The sequence below is a fragment of the Poecilia mexicana genome, unplaced genomic scaffold (assembly GCF_051168715.1).
Source record: "Poecilia mexicana isolate PSO_F unplaced genomic scaffold, ASM5116871v1 scaffold_8, whole genome shotgun sequence".
NCBI lineage: Eukaryota > Metazoa > Chordata > Actinopteri > Cyprinodontiformes > Poeciliidae > Poecilia > Poecilia mexicana.
This window is the reverse complement of record NW_028263377.1, coordinates 109359-130215: the sequence shown is the minus strand read 5'-3', so window position 1 is coordinate 130215 and position 20857 is coordinate 109359. Positions and strand designations below refer to the sequence as shown.

Genomic DNA, 20857 nt, shown 5'->3' with positions numbered 1-20857 from the left:
GCTAATTATTCCGGCAGGGTATCTGATTACTGGCAAGGCATAGCTGTTTATTGCACGGATCTTGTTCTTGCCATTGAGCTGGCTTCTCAGGACTTGCCTTATTCGTTGGAGGTATTTGGCTGTGGCTCCTGTCCTTGTGACCTCATCGAGGTTGCCATTTGCTTGCTGTATTCCCAGGTACTTGTAGCTGTGCTCTATGTCTGCTATTGTTCCTTCTGGAAGTGAGACCCCTTCTGTGTGGACGACCTTCCCTCTCTTTGTGACCATCCGGCCACACTTCTCTAGTCCGAATGACATCCCAATGTCAGTGCTGTAGATCCTGGTGGTGTGGATCAGTGAGTCGATGTCTCGCTCGCTCTTGGCGTACAGCTTGATGTCATCCATGTAGAGGAGGTGACTGATTGTGGCCCCATTCTTAAGTCGGTATCCGTAGCCAGTTTTGTTGATGATTTGGCTGAGGGGGTTCAGGCCTATGCAGAACAGCAGTGGGGACAGAGCATCTCCTTGGTATATGCCACATTTGATGGACACTTGTGCAAGTGGTTTGCAGTTGGCTTCAAGGGTGGTTTTCCACAGCCCCATCAAGTTTGCAATGAAGGCTCTTAGAGTCCTATTGATGTTGTACATCTCTAACCATTCAATGATCCAGGTGTGTGGCATTGAGTCATAGGCTTTCTTGTAATCAATCCAAGCGGTGCACAGGTTGGTGTGTCGGGTTTTGCAGTCTCGGGCGACTGTGTGGTCTACAAGGAGTTGGTGTTTGGCTCCTCTACTATTTATGCCAATGCCCTTCTGTGCCGTGCTCATGTATTTATCCATGTGCCCGCTTATCTTAGCTGCTATGATGCCTGACATGAGCTTCCATGTTGTAGAGAGACAGGTTATCGGCCGATAGTTGGATGGGACTGAACCCTTTGAGGGGTCCTTCTGGATCAGGATTGTGCGCCCTTCAGTTAACCATTCAGGGTGAGTCCCATTTTGTAGCAGCTGGTTCAGTTGAGCTGCCAGTCGCTCATGGAGGGCAGTGAGTTTCTTTAGCCAGTAGGCATGGATCATGTCAGGCCCTGGTGCTGTCCAGTTTTTCATACCCGAGACTCTTTCTTGGACATTTGCCACAGTGATGGTTACCGGGGCTTGTTCAGGGAGGTTGCTGTGGTCCTCTCGTAGAGAGGTCAGCCACTGTGCATTGCTGTTGTGGGACGCCTCCCTTTCCCATATGCCTTTCCAGTATTGTTCAGTCTCCAGCCTTGGTGGGTCTGCTCTGTTGTTAGTACCCTGCCATTGAGAGTACACTTTAGCTGGTTGGGTGGAGAAGAGCCGGTTAATCCTCCTGGCTTCATTCTCTGCCAGAGAATATATATATATATATATATATATATATATATATTAGATATTTTTTGGTATTATCATTATTACTTTAGTTCATATTCAGTCTAATGTTAATCAGTATTATTGTGATTTTTAGTTTTAAGTGTTCTCTTCCTTATGTGTGTATAAACTGACCTGGAGGTTACGACTGACTGTTTCATCTTCATGTGAGACAGTTAACTCTGTGTTTCCCAGACCTGATGGAGAGTTCTCCTTTTGCAAAAGCTTTGTCTATAAAATTCATATACGTTGTCTGTGGTCTTTTATATAGGTTCGAGAAAAATACCCAACATATATAATAATAATATATATATATATAATATATATTATATAATATATTATATAATAATATAATATATAATATATATATATATATATATATATATATATATATGTATATATATATATATATGTATATATATGTGTGTATGTATATATATATATATATGTATATATGTATATGTTTTTTTTTTTTAAAGCCGGATTCCAAGCGTCTCTGTTGCTCTGAGCATTTCACTAGCAGAGCAGGTTTATTCCTAAAGGATAGGATAAGTTAATAGATAGATTTATAGCTTATGCATTTAGAGCCGGCAGCGCGAGGACAATAACACAGCTGGCGCCTCTGCGATTTGCCTCGCGCTGCCGCTGCTTTACCTCACTTTACCTCAGCGGGATCACGCGCGCCTCTTTTCACTCGAACTGGATCAAATCAATGTAACTGTCCATACAGACTGACCTCAATGGATATTTACATCGACTTAATGTCAGGAATTATGTCTCTTTGGAGAAATGAAGGTAAGAGTTTAAAACCCGCCGCGTTAGCTCTGGTTGCGCAGCTCAATGTGAACCGCAGGAATAACTTGTAACGAATTCAGAGGTGCGTTGAGTGAGCGGTGAAAATGATTTATTTTTGTGAACAAATAATTATATGCGGCGTTTACATCTCAACACTCTGCCCAGCATGTGGTTCTGTCTTCCCTGCAAAGTTTATGCATGTGGTTCCGGTTGACCGAAAAGTTAGCGGTTAATGAACCAGCGCCCGGTGAGGAGCTTTCGCGCTCTTCTCGTTGTCATGCTTCACACTGGTTTTATATCATTTTATTACTAGTAGTAGTATTTTTCCGGTGACACAATGCATCAAACCATATCAGATGCTTTGTCCACTTAGTCAAACAGAGTTAATGTGCACAAGCGGAGATCTGAAAATCACAGTTTCTGTGACTCTTATTAAAAACTCAACAGACATGAAATGTTAGAGCTACTAAAATCACATTAGCAGCATTGAATTACATCTCCCGTTTGTTGCGCATCTCTCTGCAGTGCAGCGGGTTTAACTCACCATGCAGGGCCGGTCCAAGGCTGTATGAGGCCAGTGGCGCAACTGCACATTATATAAACAATTTAAAATCTTTTAATTTATGTTTGCTGAAACCATTAAATCAAACTTGGCAGCATTGATCATCTCAATAAACAAATGTTACATTTATATATATGTGATCTGTGTTAAAATATTAGCATTTATGGGGCCCCTGAAGCCCTGGGGGTCCTGATGGAGCTGCTGACTTGATTTGGATTAAACAGAAGTGCAAATTATGGATATTCATTTTAATTGGATTTTTTGATTTGTTGTTTTTAAGACTAGCTCTGGGTTTAGATAGAATTTCACTGGCGTTTTCCCGCACCATATAATTAGTAATAATTTTACATTTCCTGTCAACTTGACATATTTTAATAAAAAAAACATGGTGGCCCCAACCACCGGGCTTAGCAAGTTTTCTGTGGGAAACCCTGGACTTGTGCAATAAAAACTTTGAAACTGTAAATAGGAGAATAAACAAGACCTCACACAGTGAGGCAGCGTGCATATTTGACTTTAATTCAAGAATTGAGGTCATTAAGATGTCAGTTTTACCTAGGTTATTATACCTATTTATTTCTTTGCCTATCAGAATCCCTTATTCTCAGTTTTGTGAGTGGGACAAACTGATATACCGTTTTATTTGGACAGGACAGAAACCCAGAATTAAATACAGTACTGTTATGATTACATTAGAAAAACGGGGTTTGTCACTCTCAAATCTCACAGCTCAACTTAAAACAGTAGCACAGTGGTGTGATTGTACTTGCAAGGATAGATGGAAAGAATTGGATAGCAAGTGTGGAAATATTCCAGTAGAAGCTCTGATTGGGATCAGAATCTTGCAGCAGCATGCCAAATAAAATTAGATCTACTGGTTTCATTTACTCTATTGACCTACGAGTTCACAAATGGGCCTCCTTAGAGTCTGATTTTACCTCCAACCAATAAGACTCCAGTTTTAAAAACTGGTCAAAGAAAGGAATAACCATATATTTATCTAGGATACTAGATAAAAATACATTAACAAGCTTCCAAACACTAAATCAAAATTATGATTTAGAAAGAGGGACTTCTGGGTGCTGTGGTGGCACAGGGGCAAAACACAACCCACATATGGAGGTCTTAGTCCTCATGGTGGTAGTCGCAGGTTCGTTTCCCGGCCTAACAACATTTGTCGCATGTCTTCCCCCTCTCTCATTACCCTCTTTCCTGTCAGACTACTTTCAAATAAAGGCCACTAGAGCCAACAAAACCTAAAAAAGGGACTTCTTTAGATATTTGCAATTCAGACAATGTCCTTTTTTGAACATACTGAAAGAGTTTATCTCAGAGTCAACGAGATAATTCAGAGCCTCTCAAACTTACTCCAAGCCTGGCATAGCCACCGAACTCCAACCTCTATTAGGGATTGTTGAGAACCAAAGCAACATCAACAGATTATGTTAGGAAAAGATGGGAAAAAATGTTGGATACACAAGATCCAATGGGACAATATGTGTGAATCCACTGCTTCAACCTCCTCCTCAAACTGTTGGCAAGGGTTCAGCTGGAAAAATGTGTTATGTTTTGGGGTTTTTTAACATCAAAACAGCAGTTTTATAAAAACCCCAAAGCATCTTAATGTTGGAGGGACTGCGGGGACACAGTGGCAAATCATCCCCACATTTTCTGGTCCTGGAATAAGATCAAGACTTATTGGAATGATATTTTGGGAAAAATCGAGTCAATTTTGGCTCTTAAACTCCAATAACCCACCATGTTGTTGTTGCTTGGAGCCATTCCTGAAGGACTGAACAAGTGTGTGAATTATATCTTTATTGTTACTAAGACTATAACAAATGTATGAATGGTTCCTAGGAAAATTCAAATCAAATGTTGTGTTTTTTAAGTTCTTTAAACAGTATTATCAAAGTCCTGCAGCTGATCATTTGATTCTGACATGTGAAAAAAGTATTTTTTTAATTTGTAAAACTAATACCAACTATAACTTTGCAATACTCTCAATATTCCTAATTTTAGCACAGTGTAGTGAAGAGTTACTATAACATTACGACTTTATTCTTGTACAACTTTACTCATATTTAAAACACAAACCAAAAAAACGCTTAGTCTGGCCCTACTCCATCATAAGCAAGTAACTAAATAACTAGCTCCCAGAAAAAGGCCAGGAAATAGACAAAGCCTACCTTTTAACAGCTAATGCAAAGTGTTATGGTTTTCTGCTGACAAGCTGAAATATAAACAATATTGCTGCAAATTTTGCACAAAAGAAAACTCAATACCTTGTGAAAAACAATAAGTTTGAAAAAGCTGAGAAGTAATCAATGTTTACAGTTTTAAAAAAAGTTTCTAAAACCACACATCCAGTGACTCATTTGCACTTTCTCTCTTCCAAATTGAGTAGTCTTGATTAAATGTTACTGATTGGCTTAATAAACTGAACAGGGAAATTGTTTTGAAACTGAGAACAATGAAACAACTGTTTCGGTAATCAGGTCATATAATGCCATTGGTTTGCACAGATAAATTATTAAATATCAGATTTGCAGTAGTATTTCAATTTGGGAGAGGGAAGGACACTGGGGGGGTTGTGAAATTTTTTTTTATGATTCCTACGGCGGGCATGACAGAAAATAATTGAGAAACACTGTAGAGTAACTTGAGCAGTTTCAGATTTTTCCACAGTGCCTCATAACTGCTTAATTAAAAGAAAAACAAAGGTGTGAAGTGAAGAAACTAATACAAAAGCTCAAGAGGAAACTATGAACAACAAATGTAAAGGTCACATCACTCTCTTTTCAGTATTTCAGATTTTTAAAATAAAAAACTAACAATTATTGATATAGACCATAACTCTTTTTTGCTTATTAATCCATTATATTATGATATGGGTTTTGGTAATATTGGCCAGACCTAGATTGGACAAATTTCCTAAAACCGCATACAAACTCAAATTCTAATTCTAATTCTAAAAATACACCTTTAGTATCCTGATATTACCATCTGCTCACCTTTCAGGACCCAGTGCTGTTTTCCGGATCTTTGAGAATGAACCTGGACCCCTTTGACTCCTATTCTGATGAGGAAATATGGAGGGCTTTGGAGTTTTCCCATCTCAAGAACTTTGTCTCTAGCCTACCCAACAAACTCAGCCATGAGTGTAGTGAAGGAGGAGAAAACCTTAGGTATGAAACCCTTCTTGTCTTTTTTTCTAATTATTTGATGTTTGACCTCCTGGGTGGAGTAGCTCCCATCTGAAAGGTCTTGACTATATGGCATTACAATGTGATGTACTGTAATACTTCAGTATATTTTATAAGTATATAAAATATATCTATGCATAAAATAGTGCATAATTATAACATCCATGACAACACATTTCTCCAAGTGGGGAATGCTTTTTTTATTTACCTGTTTGACTATGTTGCCCTAACACATTAATATGCTCAGATTTAATTCATTCCATTGTTTCTCTGGTTTGTTGTGTGAGTTGCTAAACCCCTCCCGTCTAACTCCTTCACTGAGAAGTTTAATTGACTGAAGTGGTAAGCCCCCTCAAAATAACTTCCTATTTTGAAAGGTTAAGATGTAAATAACAATTTACCCCTCCAGTACTTTTGCAGAGTATAATCCACCTCAGAATTGATAAGCTCTTTTTGCACTGCAGGGCCTGGCCCAGCCGACCTGGTCCTATTGTACACGAGCCTGCATCCATTAACCCTTGATAACCATAGATGATAAGTTCAAAAGCCTGAAGGTAGTACTCACCAATCATTTGTCACTAAACAGGAATTGAATATAATTCCTTTGTGAAAGGTTGGTTTTTGACCTAACTTTAAAAACTTACTTCTGGACTTATGTTGAATTACTGAACTGTAGACCATTTGGAAGATTTGCCAAGTGCATCGCCTAGTGGACATGTGCATAAAAGGTCTGAGAGTGTTTACGACGGCAATAGGTGGCAGTGCCGGAGATCCTGCGGTTGCTGCAAAAGGGTTCATGGGTAGTACAGATCACCATAACAATCGAGTGACAACCGAGCTGACATGGCAGATTACGTTTAAGTACCAGGATTCTACAGTGGCTGACAGGTGTAAATGAACTGCAAAAAGGTGTATGATGCACACTTCAAAACGTGCAAATGCAAAAAAAAAATGCTGCAACCTCAAACATATTTCTGCAATCACAAACAAAATGCTCCACTCACAAAAATTCTACAATAACAAATAAAACACTTCAATTACGAAAAAATGGAGCAAGGGGTAGAAATGTTGCAAATAGTAAAAACAACTGCAAACTCGCTCCACAAAACGGAAGTGCTTCAGACCAATAGGGGGAGTCGAACAAATAACAAATCATATTGGACCAGACCCGCAGTAAAAACAAGAAGTGTAAGCATTAAATGGAAGTGAGTACACTTAGTGTTGCAGTACTTGAGACCAGTCTTGATACCACTTTTTGATGGTCTTAGCCTTGTCTCGGACTCAGCTGCATTTGGTCTCAGTCTCGGACATTGAGGACTCAGGATTTTATTTCAAGACCAGTCAAGATCACAACTGTAAAAATATCAGTAACTTGCCAGCACATTGTCCAGTTTGTCAACATCCTTGTTTCCATTGGATGCAAAACATACCTGTTCAAATCCAAGCAATAATGTGACTTTTTGTTACTGCTGTCAGGCACTCCACTGTCTTGGGGGATAAATTCCCCTACATACACAGGGGAATTGTTCTGCCATAATCCAAGAGCACACATACAGTCTGAAAGTAGGATTTCATGTGTTTTGTTCTCAAAACTTATAATACTTTTGATTATATTTTTATTTTGAAAGCAGGACTTCATGTCTTCTTCTCTAAACTCTGTGAATAAAGTCTGCAATATAGTGATGTGACATTCACAAACTAGTCAATTCTTCTGAACGGCTCTTTACTATGAAGGATAGGACTGGAATCTCACTCACTTTGTTTTTGTGATTGTTCAAAATACCCTTATATATAGTTTAAGTTTGGTGTTGACTATTACTCTTTGTATTATGTGTTTTCTGTTCAGCGTTACTTTTGTCCCTTAAGGCATACTGTAGTTAGGGCAGTGATGACGTCAACACCTTGCCGTAGCCAACGTTGCTGGTGTCTGGTGGGGAAGTTTGGGTAACCGAGCCGCTGTGCTAATACGTGGGAAAGACCACAAGATATGTGTTCTCCGTAAGAGTGTGCGTCATTGAGATGTAAGTTGCAATATTCGAGTGTTTACTGCAGCTAAATGAGTGATTTGAAGTTTATTTGTTTGCTATTATTTCACCTGTTGCTAAGTCCGAGCTATCTGGTACGTGTGTGTTGTAGAGAGTTGTGTTGAACATACATATCTATTCTCAGTGGAGCAGAGGCATGGTTATTAGTTAACTGTGGAGTTAACTTGCCTTAGTTTGCTTAGTAATATTGATTTAGAGGTTTCCTTCTTAGTTTATCTAAGGTATAATGGCATGGTGTAATATGTAATGATAGGACACCTTGAACTTATTTTCTGTATTTTGTTTATTCTAGGAAACCACACACACCTTCATTTAGACACACATTTATGCCCATCCATGTTCATTGGATTAATATCTGTGGTACAGTTTGGAATACAGAACAGTTAAAGGATCCTGCCTCGTGTCTTCATTAAACATCTGGTGCACCTCATCCAAACATCTGGTCCTGAGCTGAATCCTGGCATGAGTGGTGTTCTGGCCGACACTCCAGGTTGAGAGCGGTGACAAACCTGAACAGCGCCTAACAGTCCTTCAACTTAGAACAAACTCACTTACAGTGATGCTCTGTGCACACTGCAGTGCTATTATTATTCTACTTTATTAAAAATATATGTTTATGTATTTATCGAATACATAAAATACAAGAAAATAATATAACACAGAGTGCATGCTCCTTGCTCTTTGATTATTTTCGTCACCTGTCATCTGTTCTACCTGGTTTCATGCAGCGGAAGACAGAGTGAGACAGTCATGGTGTGCTCCTTTTGCTTTGCTTGGTTATTTCTTGCTTGTTGCTCCTTGGAAAATGTTCACAGTTGAGCGTTGTTTACCATTAGTGCATTGACATGATTGTTTAGTGGTGCAGTTGTTAGGGGCAATATGAGACTTCTGCAGACTGTGGGGGAAAAAAGTGTTTGAATTGATAGAATTTATTTCAGCTCTAAGTATTTAATATCTGGGTGATTTTATGAGAATGTGGATTGTTCAGATCAATTTGAGAAGCAATTTTGATCATGTTCCACATTTTATTTTGTCATGTAGCACAGGTCTTGGTCTCGACTTGGTCTTGACTTGGTCTCGGACCTTAAAAGTCAAGGTCTCGTCTCGGTCTCTATGCACTCTGGTCTTGGTCTTGATTTGGTCTCGGGTTAGGTGGTCTAGTGTTGCACACTAGACCACACTAGTGTTGCACACTAGACCACCAACAATAGTGAGTACACTATTAATATGTAAAAAAAAAGTTGTTTTAAGATGTTTTTAGGTGAGAAAATAGTCCTCATACACTATATTACCAAAAGTATTCTCTCACCTGCCTTGACTCACATATGAGCTTAAATGATATCCCATTCCTAATCAATAGGGTTCAATGACGTTGGTCCACCTTTTGCTGCGAGAACAGCTTCATCTCTCCTGGGAAGGCTGTCCACAAGGTTTAGGAGTGTTTATGGGGATTTTTGACCATTCCTCCAGAAGCGCATTTGTGAGGTCACATACTGATGTTAGACAAGAAGGCCTAGCTCTCATTCTCCCCTCTAATTTATCCCAAAGGTGTTCTTTTGGGTTGAGGTGAGGACTCTGGGCAGGTCAGTCAAGTTCATCCACCCCAGACTCTGCCATCCATGTCTTTATGGACCTTGCCTTGTGCGCAGATGGACAATCATGTTGGAAGAGAAAAGGGCCAGCTCCAAACTGTTCCCACAAAGTTGGGAGCATGGATTTGTCCAGAATGTCTTGGTATGCTGAAATATTCAGAGTTCCTTTCAGTGGAACTAAGGGGCCAAGTCCAGCTTCTGAAAAACAACCCCACACCATAATCCCCCCTCCACCAAACCAGTGTGCCACAATTGTGCTACCACTTGGCACAATGCAGTCAGACAAGTACTGTTCTCCTGGCAACTGTCAAACCGAAATTGGATCAGATTGCCAGAAGGAGAAGCGCAGTTTGTCACAGAGAATGTGCCTCCACTGATCTAGAGTCTGGTAGCGGTGTGTTTTACATCACTGCATCCGATGCTTTGCATTGCACTTGGTGATGTATGACTTGGATGCAGCTGCTCAATCATGGAAAACCATTCTGTGAAACTCTCTGCATACTGTCCTTGAGCTAATCTGAAGGCCATGTGAAGTTTAGAAGTCTGTAATTATTGACTGCAGAAAGTTCCTCTTCCCTCTTCGCAATATGTGCTTCGGCATCCGCTGACCCCGCTTCGTCAGTTTACATGGCCACTTCATGGCTGAGTTGCTGTCGTTCCCAAACACTTTCATTTTCTTATAATGCACCTGACAGTTGACTGGAGCATTTAAGAGCGAGGAAATGTCACGACTGGATTTGTTGCACAGGTGGCATCCTATCACAATTCCACGCTGGAATTCACTGAGCTCCTCAGAGCGACCCATTCTTTCACAAATGTTTGTCACCTGTGGCCATGGAAGTGATTCCGATAATTTGGATGGGTGAGCAAATACTTCTGCCAATATAGTGTAGCTTCATCTATCCACTCAGTTCATCAAAAATGAGGCTTCTCTGAAATCTGCTCAAGAGTTTTAGGAGCAGCATAGCTCCGCTAACAGGCAATTGCTCGGCAGTTGTAGGCTTAGCAGGTGGGTGGATCATGTCTTCCCCGTTAAACGCACCTTGATCTCAGCAAGTCAATCTGTCGGTTCCCACTGTTAGTTATCTGTTCATATCACACTTTCAGTGTGACATGAAGTCTAAATCTCTTGCTCTTGATGAAGGCGGACACTTTTTTCCTCTGCTCCCTCCCTGCCCTTGTCTGCCCTGCTTGCTCTGTTTTTTGTCCTGTCTTTTTCTATATTTTTGGAGCCTTTCTTTGCACATCATTCAAATCTACAAATTATGGATCTGGTCAACTGATCTCTCAATGCAATTGATCAAATTTTCGATGAGAAGTCTGGCCACGGGAGAGCCTCTTGTCCTGCGGGGACACACCTGGCGGGATTCACCCTGGATTTATTTGTGATGACAGGATCTCTGCTGTTTGGTGCTTGTGGATCCCTGGCTTATCGACAAATTTGTGACGGACTTGGCTGAACTACCAAACACTCAGATTGTTGGTGTGGACAGAGACGAGGACTCTAAAACTCATTAACGGGATGGAATCGACCTTGTAGAAGTTGCTAGTTTCGGCTCAGTGGAATGACCAAACTAATTTGGATAATTGGGAACTGAGATGTATCGGAGAGACTTTAGGGAAGATTGAAATTTATAATCTTCCCGACCTAAGACATTCTGTATCTGAACTGGCTTTCCCCGTGTGGCCTTGGAAGGGCTGCATATTTCCAATCTCCTTGAAGATATGTAAACATAACGCTCCTTCCCACCTCACCCCCTCCTGTATCCTTGGAGCTGTGGAGCTGAGTGCTCCCAAGGACATTCCTCGATAAACAACACCTCTATTGGACTTGCCAGGAGCCTCAGCCACCTGGTTTCATGGCGCTGTGACGCAGTGGTGGAGAAAGTACTCAAAAAATGTACTTAAGTAAAAGTACAAATACACAGACAACAATGTACTCAAGTAAAAATAAAAGTACCACATTAACATTTTACTTAAGTAAAAGTAAAAAAGTACTGGCTTTTAAAAATACTTAAGTATTAAAAGTAAAAGTTCTTGCTGAATGCATTATCTAATCGCTAAGATCATTAAGTGAACCGATCGTATTTAATTTTAATACATGAGAAATGTGCCATTTTAATGAACAATGCCACAAATAAAGCATGTTGTGTTTACTCTGTAACATAGTTTAGACTTAGATATCTGATTCTATGCATCATAATTTCAGGGATGGAAACATCCCTGAAATTATGTTTCAGGGATGTTTGAAACATCCCTGAAACATGTTCAGTGGAATGACCAAACTAATTTGGATAATTAGTTTATCCAAATTAGTTTGGATAAACTTGTCTCCTGTCCTAACAGCATGAACTTCACTTTTTTTTTGCCACAAGTGGCATTTATTTTGAAAGAAGTCCAACTGAAAGGGTGGTCAAAAATAGGTAAAAAATGTTCCACTTCTCAGTTATGTTCTACTTTCTCTGTCACATAAAACTATTGAAATAAATAGACACTTGTTTTAATTTGATGAAATGTGAGAACAGGTAAGGGTGTGTGGATGTTTACATGTCACTGTAACTGGGACCCCATTCTAATTGACGGTGAGCTCAACCAGCTGAATTCTGTGCCTGTTTTCATGTGTGTATCCCCTTAGCGTGGGCCAGAGGCAGCTGCTGTGCCTTGCCAGAGCTCTGCTTAGGAAGACTAAAGTCCTGGTGTTGGATGAGGCCACCGCTGCTGTAGACATGGAGACAGACAACTTGATCCAATCTACTATCCGCTCACAGTTTGACGACTGCACTGTTCTGACAATAGCACATCGCCTTAACACCATCATGGACTATACAAGGTTTGATGCATACCACTTGCACTATTTTAAAAGGCTTCAGCTTGATGTGTACATTTGTGTGTTATAAGAAACTGTACCAAACCTAAAAATAAATCCTGTGGGTTGTTTTCTGTATGCTGAATTGACAGTACAGTATAAAACGGCATATTTTACTTAAGTCACAAATTCGATGACCCAAATCTATTTTAAGAAGTAGACCCTCAACAATGCTAAGGTTAACTAAAATGTAAAATCTAATCTATAGCATGGGGAGTATCATTATAATGTCGATTAACAATGACTTACTCCATTCTGCATAATAACATGACTTTTAGGGTTGCCACCTTTTAGAAATCAAAATAAGGGACCCCCACCACGGCGCGTCACCCGACTCTCATGGGATGGGATGGCTGCTGCAGTGTTAGATAATATTTTATGGCAGTGTTTTTTGTCTTTAAAAAGTGATCATAGAGCAATCATTCATGCATTGAGGTTGGTTAGAGTACCCCAAAACTGTACTCTAATCAGAGTAGTATACTTTAAATTAAGCAAGTGTAAAAAGTATTTGGTAAACCACTGAGTAACTGATCATAACACCTGATTTAATATTCAAAATGTGTCCTCAAACAACTAATGGTATAAAAGTTATGTGAACATTCTGATATTTTACAGAGTATTACCAAAATATTTATATAAATAAGGAGTTAGGTTTGGAGGCTGATTCTAGACCAAATTTACCACAGGGGCCAGGATAGTCTGTTTTTCCATGGCAACACTTGAAAAAGAATGAAGACAAAAAAATCAAAACAGAGCAATATTTCATCATTTGATATATTAAGTGAGCCAAAGAGCCACTTGCGTCTCCAGAAATACAGGTTCCAGATCCCTGGCAGATGGAAAGTGTGATCCTATCTCCATACAGCAGCTAAAAGTGCAGCACTATAATTTTTAATTCATCGTTAAAGTAAAATTGTGACAGTTAAAAAAAATCCACCACTGAGTATTAACACAAGACATTTATTTAGTATAACTTCTTTGGTTTGCCGTTGGCCCCCGTCTAGAACTGCCCCTGGGCTGCAGGTCTGTGGTGCATAAATGATCACTGAACAATGAATTCATAAAATATATTAACATTTCAAAATAAAACAGAAAGCCCTTGCAAACCTTTTAAAGTAGGAAGTATTTATGCATTTACTGTTAATGTATGATTTGTTCTTTAAATGATCTGTATTATTTTGGCTGATATTATTATACATTAAATAAGCAAATAATCAAACCAATACAGTCTACTAAAAGCACAATAAGAAACTTAATCATAGCAAAATGTTACCATATCAGGGTCTGCTGTGTTCCTCTCCTGATCTATTCTGCCTGGTATCACACCGCACGATGGACACTTTCTTTTTTAAATTGCCTGTGTTCATCCTCACTAACATTATTCAGCCTGGGATTTTTTGTCTTCCTTCTCACGTCTGTATCTTTACAAGAGGTTTTACTACTAAGGACGGTGGAGAATCGGATCGAGGATGTTTTAAAAAGACGCGGCTGATAGCAGCTCACAGTGGCTGCATAGTGTCCGTCTAGGCAACCGTGACAACAGCGTCGGTCTGTAGCATTCAGGGGGTCCTTTAGCTCCCGCAACGAGAATTTAGCTGACCTTAATATTTCCTGTTTTATTTTGGTCATTATTGTTACACTTAGTAACAATGTGTGTGATAAGCATGTCTATCAGACATTTATAGAAATACGGAACAAATCGTGTCCCGTATTAGTTCAATACAGGACGCGATATTTAACAGCCAAATACGGGACGGTTCCGTATTTTAAGGGACAGGTGGCAACCCTACTGACTTTATAAACTAAAATTAGACAAAATGCTAAGGTAGCACTTGTTGTATCACCAGGATGATGATTGACATTGACTCAATCCATTGAATATGACAAACATGGGTAATAAACCAAAACTTAGCTAAAATGTTTATTTTAGGTACAAGGCTAATATTAGCATGAGCATGCCAAGTTACTAGAATTTCGAATTCAAAAATACTTTATTAATTCCAAAGGGAAATTAAATGTTGTTGTAACTCATTAATTAAGATTATTTAAAGAGTTTTTGTTGTTGTTTTTTTGGCTCTTGTGGCCTTTATTTGAAGGTGCTTTGACAGGAAAGTAGGTAATGAGAGAGGAAAGACATGCGGCAAAGGTCCCCAGGCCGGGAATTGAACCTGAGACGGCTTCATTGAAGACTAAGGCCTCCTTAAGTGGGTTGTGCTTAAACCTTGCACCACCGCAGCCCCCGATTCATAAAAGAGTTATTGAAGATGGTGATGGCTTTTGGCAGGAAAGATTTACTGTAGTGGTCTCTACTGCACTGAATCTGATGAAGCTTCTGACTGAAGATACTCTGCCTTCCCAACACAGTCTTGTGAAAAGGATGGTCATTGTTGTCCATAATTTTATCAATCCTATGAAGAATCCTCCTTTGCATCGTCATCTGCAGAGGTTCGACAGACGTCCTCAGAACCATCCTTCTTTATCAGGTTGTTGAGCCATTTTAGATTCCTGGTTCTGATGCTGCTGCCCCAACAGATGATGGCAGCAGAGATGATGCTCTCAACAACAGACGTATAGAAGATCTTTAACATCTTCCTGCAAACCTTGAAGGATATTAGCTTCCTCAAGAAGTACAGTCTGCTCTGCTCCTTCTTATAGATGCTTCACTGTTGTGTCTCCAGTGCAGTCTGTTGTCAAAGCAAACACAGAGGTATTTATATTCCTAAACCATAACTCCACTTCTCCCATGATGGAAATAGGGTTTGATCTAATCCTGTTCCTCCTGTAATCAACAATCATCATTCCCACACCATAACACAAACATATATATATATGTATATATTAAAAAAAATTCCCCTCTCACCCTCCGTGGGTGGTCTCTTTCATCCTCTGAGCTCGGGTCCTCTACCAGAGGCCTGGGAGCTTGAGGGTTCTGCGCAGTATCTTGGCTGTGCCTAGAACTGCACGTTTCTGGACTGAGATGTCTGATGTTGTTCCTGGGATCTGTTTGAGCCACTGCTCCAGTTTGGGGGTGACTGCCCCGAGGGCTCCGATGACCACAGGCACCACTGTGGTCTTCACCTTCCAGGCCTTCTCCAGTTCCTCTCTGAGGCCCTGGTATTTCTCCAGTTTCTCATGCTCCTTTTTCCTGATGTTGTGGTCACTTGGTATTGCTACATCCACCACAACGGCTTTCCTCTGTTCTTTGTCCACCACCACAATGTCCGGTTGGTTCTCCATTACTGTCTTGTCTGTCTGGATCTGGAAGTCCCACAGGATCTTAGCTCGGTCATTCTCCACCACCTTTGGGGGTGTCCCCCATTTTGACCTCGGGGCTTCCAGTCCATATTCTGCACAGATGTTCCTGTACACTATGCCCGCCACTTGGTTATGTCGTTCCATGTACGCTTTCCCTGCCAGCATCTTGCACCCTGCTGTTATGTGCTGGACTGTCTCAGAGGCCTCCTTGCACAACCTACACCTTGGGTCTTGTCTGGTGTGGTAGATCTGAGCCTCTATTGCTCTGGTGTTTAGGGCCTGTTCCTGGGCAGCCAGGATGAGGGCCTCTGTGCTGTCCTTGATATATATATATATATATATATATATATATATATATATATATATATATATATATATATATATATATATATATATATATATATATAAGGTTCAGTAACATGATAAAGAAGGCTGATTCTAGTTCTGAGGATGACTGTGGAACCTCTGGAGATGATTATGCAAAGAAGTATTCTTCATAGGAACAAGAAGCCTGGTGAAGACATCCTCTTCCCCAGGCTCTCTTGGGAAGGCAGAATATCTTCAGTCAGATGTTTCTTCAGGTTCAGTGTAGTACAAACCGCTGTACTGCCAACAGCCATCACCATCTTCAATAACTCTTTGAAGAACTCTTTTTTTTTTTAAAGAAGTCAAACAAAATCAATGTGTATACCCCAGTCTTTAGTTTTCATTTTCATCCTCCTTACTTTGTACACAGCAAAACATACTTTGTGTCACTCCTTCCGGCTGTGTCTGTTGTTCTGGTTTTAAACTGTACACTTTGAAGAACAAATCCTCACTCCTGTGCACACACTACAATGAACTCTGAATGAAAGATTTATTTTAATTTGTTCCTTAAATTTATACTTGCACTTTATGAACACAAGCACACCTCTTGTTTCATCTACTGAAAAACGGCTGTTGTATTCCATGCATCTAGTCTTTATGAAGAAAAATTATAAAAACCCGACTACTTTCATCAATTAAATTTAGCCCCCGGATGCTCCGGACAGAACATGAAAAATGGATACACCTGGGGAAAAGAGGACATTTAGTCTCTACAGTTACTGCCTTCAAAGATTGGTATTGTAGCATTAGGGTAGCTAACGTGGCGACTTACCTCTGTACATCTGATACATAGCACCTCTCAACAGTACTTTTGTTGGTTAAATAAGATCACTTTCATTTTATTCTTGATTTGCTGACCATGTCAGCAGAGTTTAAATCTGACGGCTTCAATATTAGATCAGGTCAGCCACAGCTGGGTGGACAAGAGGGTTTGAGTGTCTGTTATTGCAGCGTTGCAACTGTAAGAAGTGCAACAATTTAGTTGTCAGTATAATTGTGATAATTGGGTCAGTTTATGTCGATTTTGACACTAATGAATACCTTTCAATAAATAGATTTCCTAGTTGCAATATTATCAAGATAACGATAATTTTGACAACCCTACAAAGACACTTCTAAGACCAGAACCACTGCCAGCCCAAAAGTACACCACTGAATGGCTTGAAAACTACAAAATAACCTTTTTTTTCCCAAGTGGTCTCATCACAGTTTAAAAACGTTACAGATAAATATCTAAAAGAGGAATGCATCACCACGTCTCATGATTACGCCCAGAAATTCATTTTTAGTATACATTAGAAATATGTAAACAAACTTCTGGCTGTCTGTTGTTTTGGTTTTAAACTGTGCAATCTGAAGAATAAACCCTCACTCTTTGTGTGATTTAGGGTTTTGGTGTTGGATAAAGGAGAGATGGCAGAGTTTGACTCTCCGTCCAATCTCATCGCTCTCAAGGGAGCATTTTACAAGATGGCCAAAGATGCTGGACTGGTCTAAAGACAAAAGTCTTTCCACCTTCTTCAGCAGCGACTACGAGCATCCCAGCTCCCCCTGGCTCTCACTGGAAGGATTGTTTTCCTTTCAGAGCGGCAGGCAAATTAAATAGTTGTTTAGGTTTGAAGTGTTTTTGACAGTAGAAGGTTTTGTTTAACATGCTTTACCATAATGTTTCATCAACAGTTATGTGGTTTAATTTTTGCCTGTTTCTCCCTTTCTGTTCATTCTGCTGGTTTCTGACCAAATCATTTTTTTTCTGCCATTTATATGGAGGATTATGTTACCAACAGACCTATCATAATGACACTAGCACTGCTGAGGTGAGGCTGCAGAGACCATATGTGCCAAATGCCGGCTTTATATCATTTAAAATCTAGTTTTTAAGCAACTCTAGATGGTATTTAAGAAGAATACATGGATCTCTGTTTTGTTTTAAAACACACACCTTACACACTGTCAATCATTCAGGTTTACTGCCACACACCTGCAGCTTTCACTGAGCCCCATAAGTTCATCAATTTTCTTGGGCGTTCTGGAACAATCATTCTTTCTGTTATTTTTTTCATCTTTCTTTGAAAAGCTCAGACTAGAGATGAGCATTAATACATGGATCTGTGTTGCACTTAAGTTTCTGAAGGAAAGACTTGAAACTTAATTTGTACTTTAGGTCTGGGACTTGAGTCTCTTGAGCTGTTGCTCTGGCAGAGTCTTCATATGGAAGGGTGAGTTTGATTTAATAGCTGTGGATGTCCAGGGACCATAAGCTATTAATGTTTCATAGCAATCTATCCATATTAGCTGTCAGTTACTTAGAATGATCAAACAAATTTATTTTGAAGTGAACTCTGTTAAATGGTTTTGGCTTTCAACAGGTGTCAACTCATTTCTGCTATTTTTGTCTGTAATTGTTCTAATGGGGTAAATGACCCCAACTTAACATTTTTCAAAATATCCTTACAGGAGTCCAAAACAGCTTTATGCATGTTAAATTATTTTCCTAAAAATGTCTCTGTGTTAAATTAGGTCTTAGTTCAGTCATGTGCTGTTTTGTCTGATGTCCTCTTACATTGACACAGTTGAAAGAAAATGACTCCGGCATCAGCAACGTGTTACTTAACTTGGATTTTACAGAAAAAAGTTTTGGACATCCCTGACTCAGACTTGATAGAACTTTGTTCTACATTTTCTACAGTCTGACCATAATCAACACACTCTACCTTCTCTAGTCAGATGGAATACACTATCACACACCTGTGTGTTTTACTTCAAAAGTGATCACATCAGATTTGTCTCACAGCCAGGAGAAGTGAGCTTGGTTAGCAGCCGCTTTTTTCTCAAAAAGGGAAAACACTTGGCTTCAATGTGAAGAAGCCAACTCTGGTACAGATTCTCCTGGGAAATGTTCAAGTACCGTACAAGAAAACTGGACTTCTCTTGTTTCTTGAAGACAAAGATGAGAGGTGAAATATCTAGCAATTAGGTATCTCTAAACAGCTCAGAGATGAGAATCACAAAGTAATTCAGGATGATATCAGAATGCGGAAATATTACGATACTCACTAAATTCCATATGTTATCCCTTCTACACAATTCAAGGTCTTGAGGATATATGCATTCACACCCCTTGAAGATTTTCCCTCTGCAGCCACAAAATTTAATGTATTTGAGTGGAATTTTATGTGACAGACCAACACAAGGATGTGCACATTTTGAAGTAAAAGGAAGCGGCTGATGATTGTCAAACATTTTAAAAATAAGAATGTGAAATGTAGAGTGCATTTGTGGTCTACTTTCCTGTGTCAGCACTTTGTAGAACCAAATTTTCTTTGACCATGTCTTGACTATTTTTGAACAGTTACAGACTGTCACAGGGTGCCTGTTACTAAGCCACTAAAACATCATTTGGTGTAGCTTTTCCTGTATGTTCAGTATCCTGTTGGAATGTGAACCTACACTCCAATCTCAAATCTTCTGCTGCCTACAACAGGATCCATGTCATCCAGACTGTCCAGCTTCACTGTTTCTGCCGAAGGAAAGCATCCCCTCAGTATGATGGTGCCATCCCCATGTTTCACAGAGGGGAACAAAGGAGTATCCAGGGTGATCTCCTGTGTAAGGTTTCAATTGCATATAGTGTTTTCATATAGGATAAAATTATCAGGTACTGATGTCCATAACAGAGGACATTAATACAATTTTATTGAATTGTTTACAGATTTTAAGATATGTTTCATTAATAATACACAGGAACAAGTAAAGAACTGGTTTTCAGAGATTTTCCATCACTATAATAGATAAGATTTTTATATTTTGTTATGTTCCAAAATACAGAGCTTTTGAAACAGAAAAATTGTTCTCTAATTTCTACCATTTTTTTCTCATGGAACTTTCAGTTTTAACAGGGATAATTGTAAAGTTATGTAAAAGCATGTCAAAAAGCTTCTAGAATACCATATAGTTGAAAAACAATTTTTTTTCTGTATAAATTTTCTATTTTATTCATCTGGACAAAAACTCAACATTTTTCTGCAAAAGTGTGACATAGATACATTGGGGGTGATGAATTTATTCATTTTCAAGTCTTCTGTTACAAGTGAGCTCTGTTATCTCAGTGAACTGGGTTAAAATTACGGTACAAAATATCCTTATTGGTCAGACTGGTTGATTATTGGGTTGTGTGAACACAACCGTTATTTATGTTGAAAAGTTTTCTGTTGCTTTCCTCTTTTTTTGCAAAGTAAGTTTTGTGCTTTGATGGTTTTGTAGATTTGGTGTGAAAAACGTTTTGCGATGTTTTGCATAGTAAACATTGTGGATTGAGTTAATGAATTATTGGTCCTATGGAATTATGATTACAAAGCTTTGTTTATGGAGAATTTTATTTAGGTCAGCAGTTAATAAAAACATGTTTCCAAGCAATTCTTTATAGTGATTTGTTTAACGTTCATTTCATACCATTAGAAAAACTAATTCATTGTCATGTACACTAAGGTGTACCTACAGCAGTGTCATGCAGATGGAAGAAAGCACATTCACACAAAAATAGAAATAAGAGACTGTACAGTAATAAAATTTACAACATAAAAATACTGTAAAGTTAATAAATGTGCAGCAGTGTATGCTGCTTTTAAGAAATATGCAAGAAAGTTATTGTATTTGCTATAGATTAGCAAGAAGAGGTGTGTGAAAACATCAAGGGTACAAGAGAACTTATTGAGTTTGTTTGGAGCAGTGATGGTTATAAAGTCTAACAGCTGTTAGGAGGAAGAATGTGTGCTAATGCTCACCTAAGATGCAGCAGTCTG

The 20857-nt window shown here is 39.2% G+C and overlaps 1 protein-coding gene across 3 annotated transcripts in view; it reads left to right on the top strand.

The window, feature by feature from the left end:
- Positions 1 to 20471, top strand: part of abcc1 (ATP binding cassette subfamily C member 1 (ABCC1 blood group)) — a 102815-nt gene extending 82344 nt beyond the window's left edge. For all 3 annotated transcript variants that reach the window (XM_088007962.1, XM_088007961.1, XM_088007960.1), the window contains 3 exons: positions 5747 to 5913; positions 12204 to 12398; positions 17444 to 20471. In XM_088007962.1, the coding sequence (XP_087864088.1) occupies positions 5747 to 5913; positions 12204 to 12398; positions 17444 to 17552 (471 nt within the window). In that variant the 3' untranslated portion in view covers positions 17553 to 20471. The remainder of the gene's footprint in view (positions 1 to 5746; positions 5914 to 12203; positions 12399 to 17443) is intronic.
- Positions 20472 to 20857: the final 386 nt, after the last annotated feature.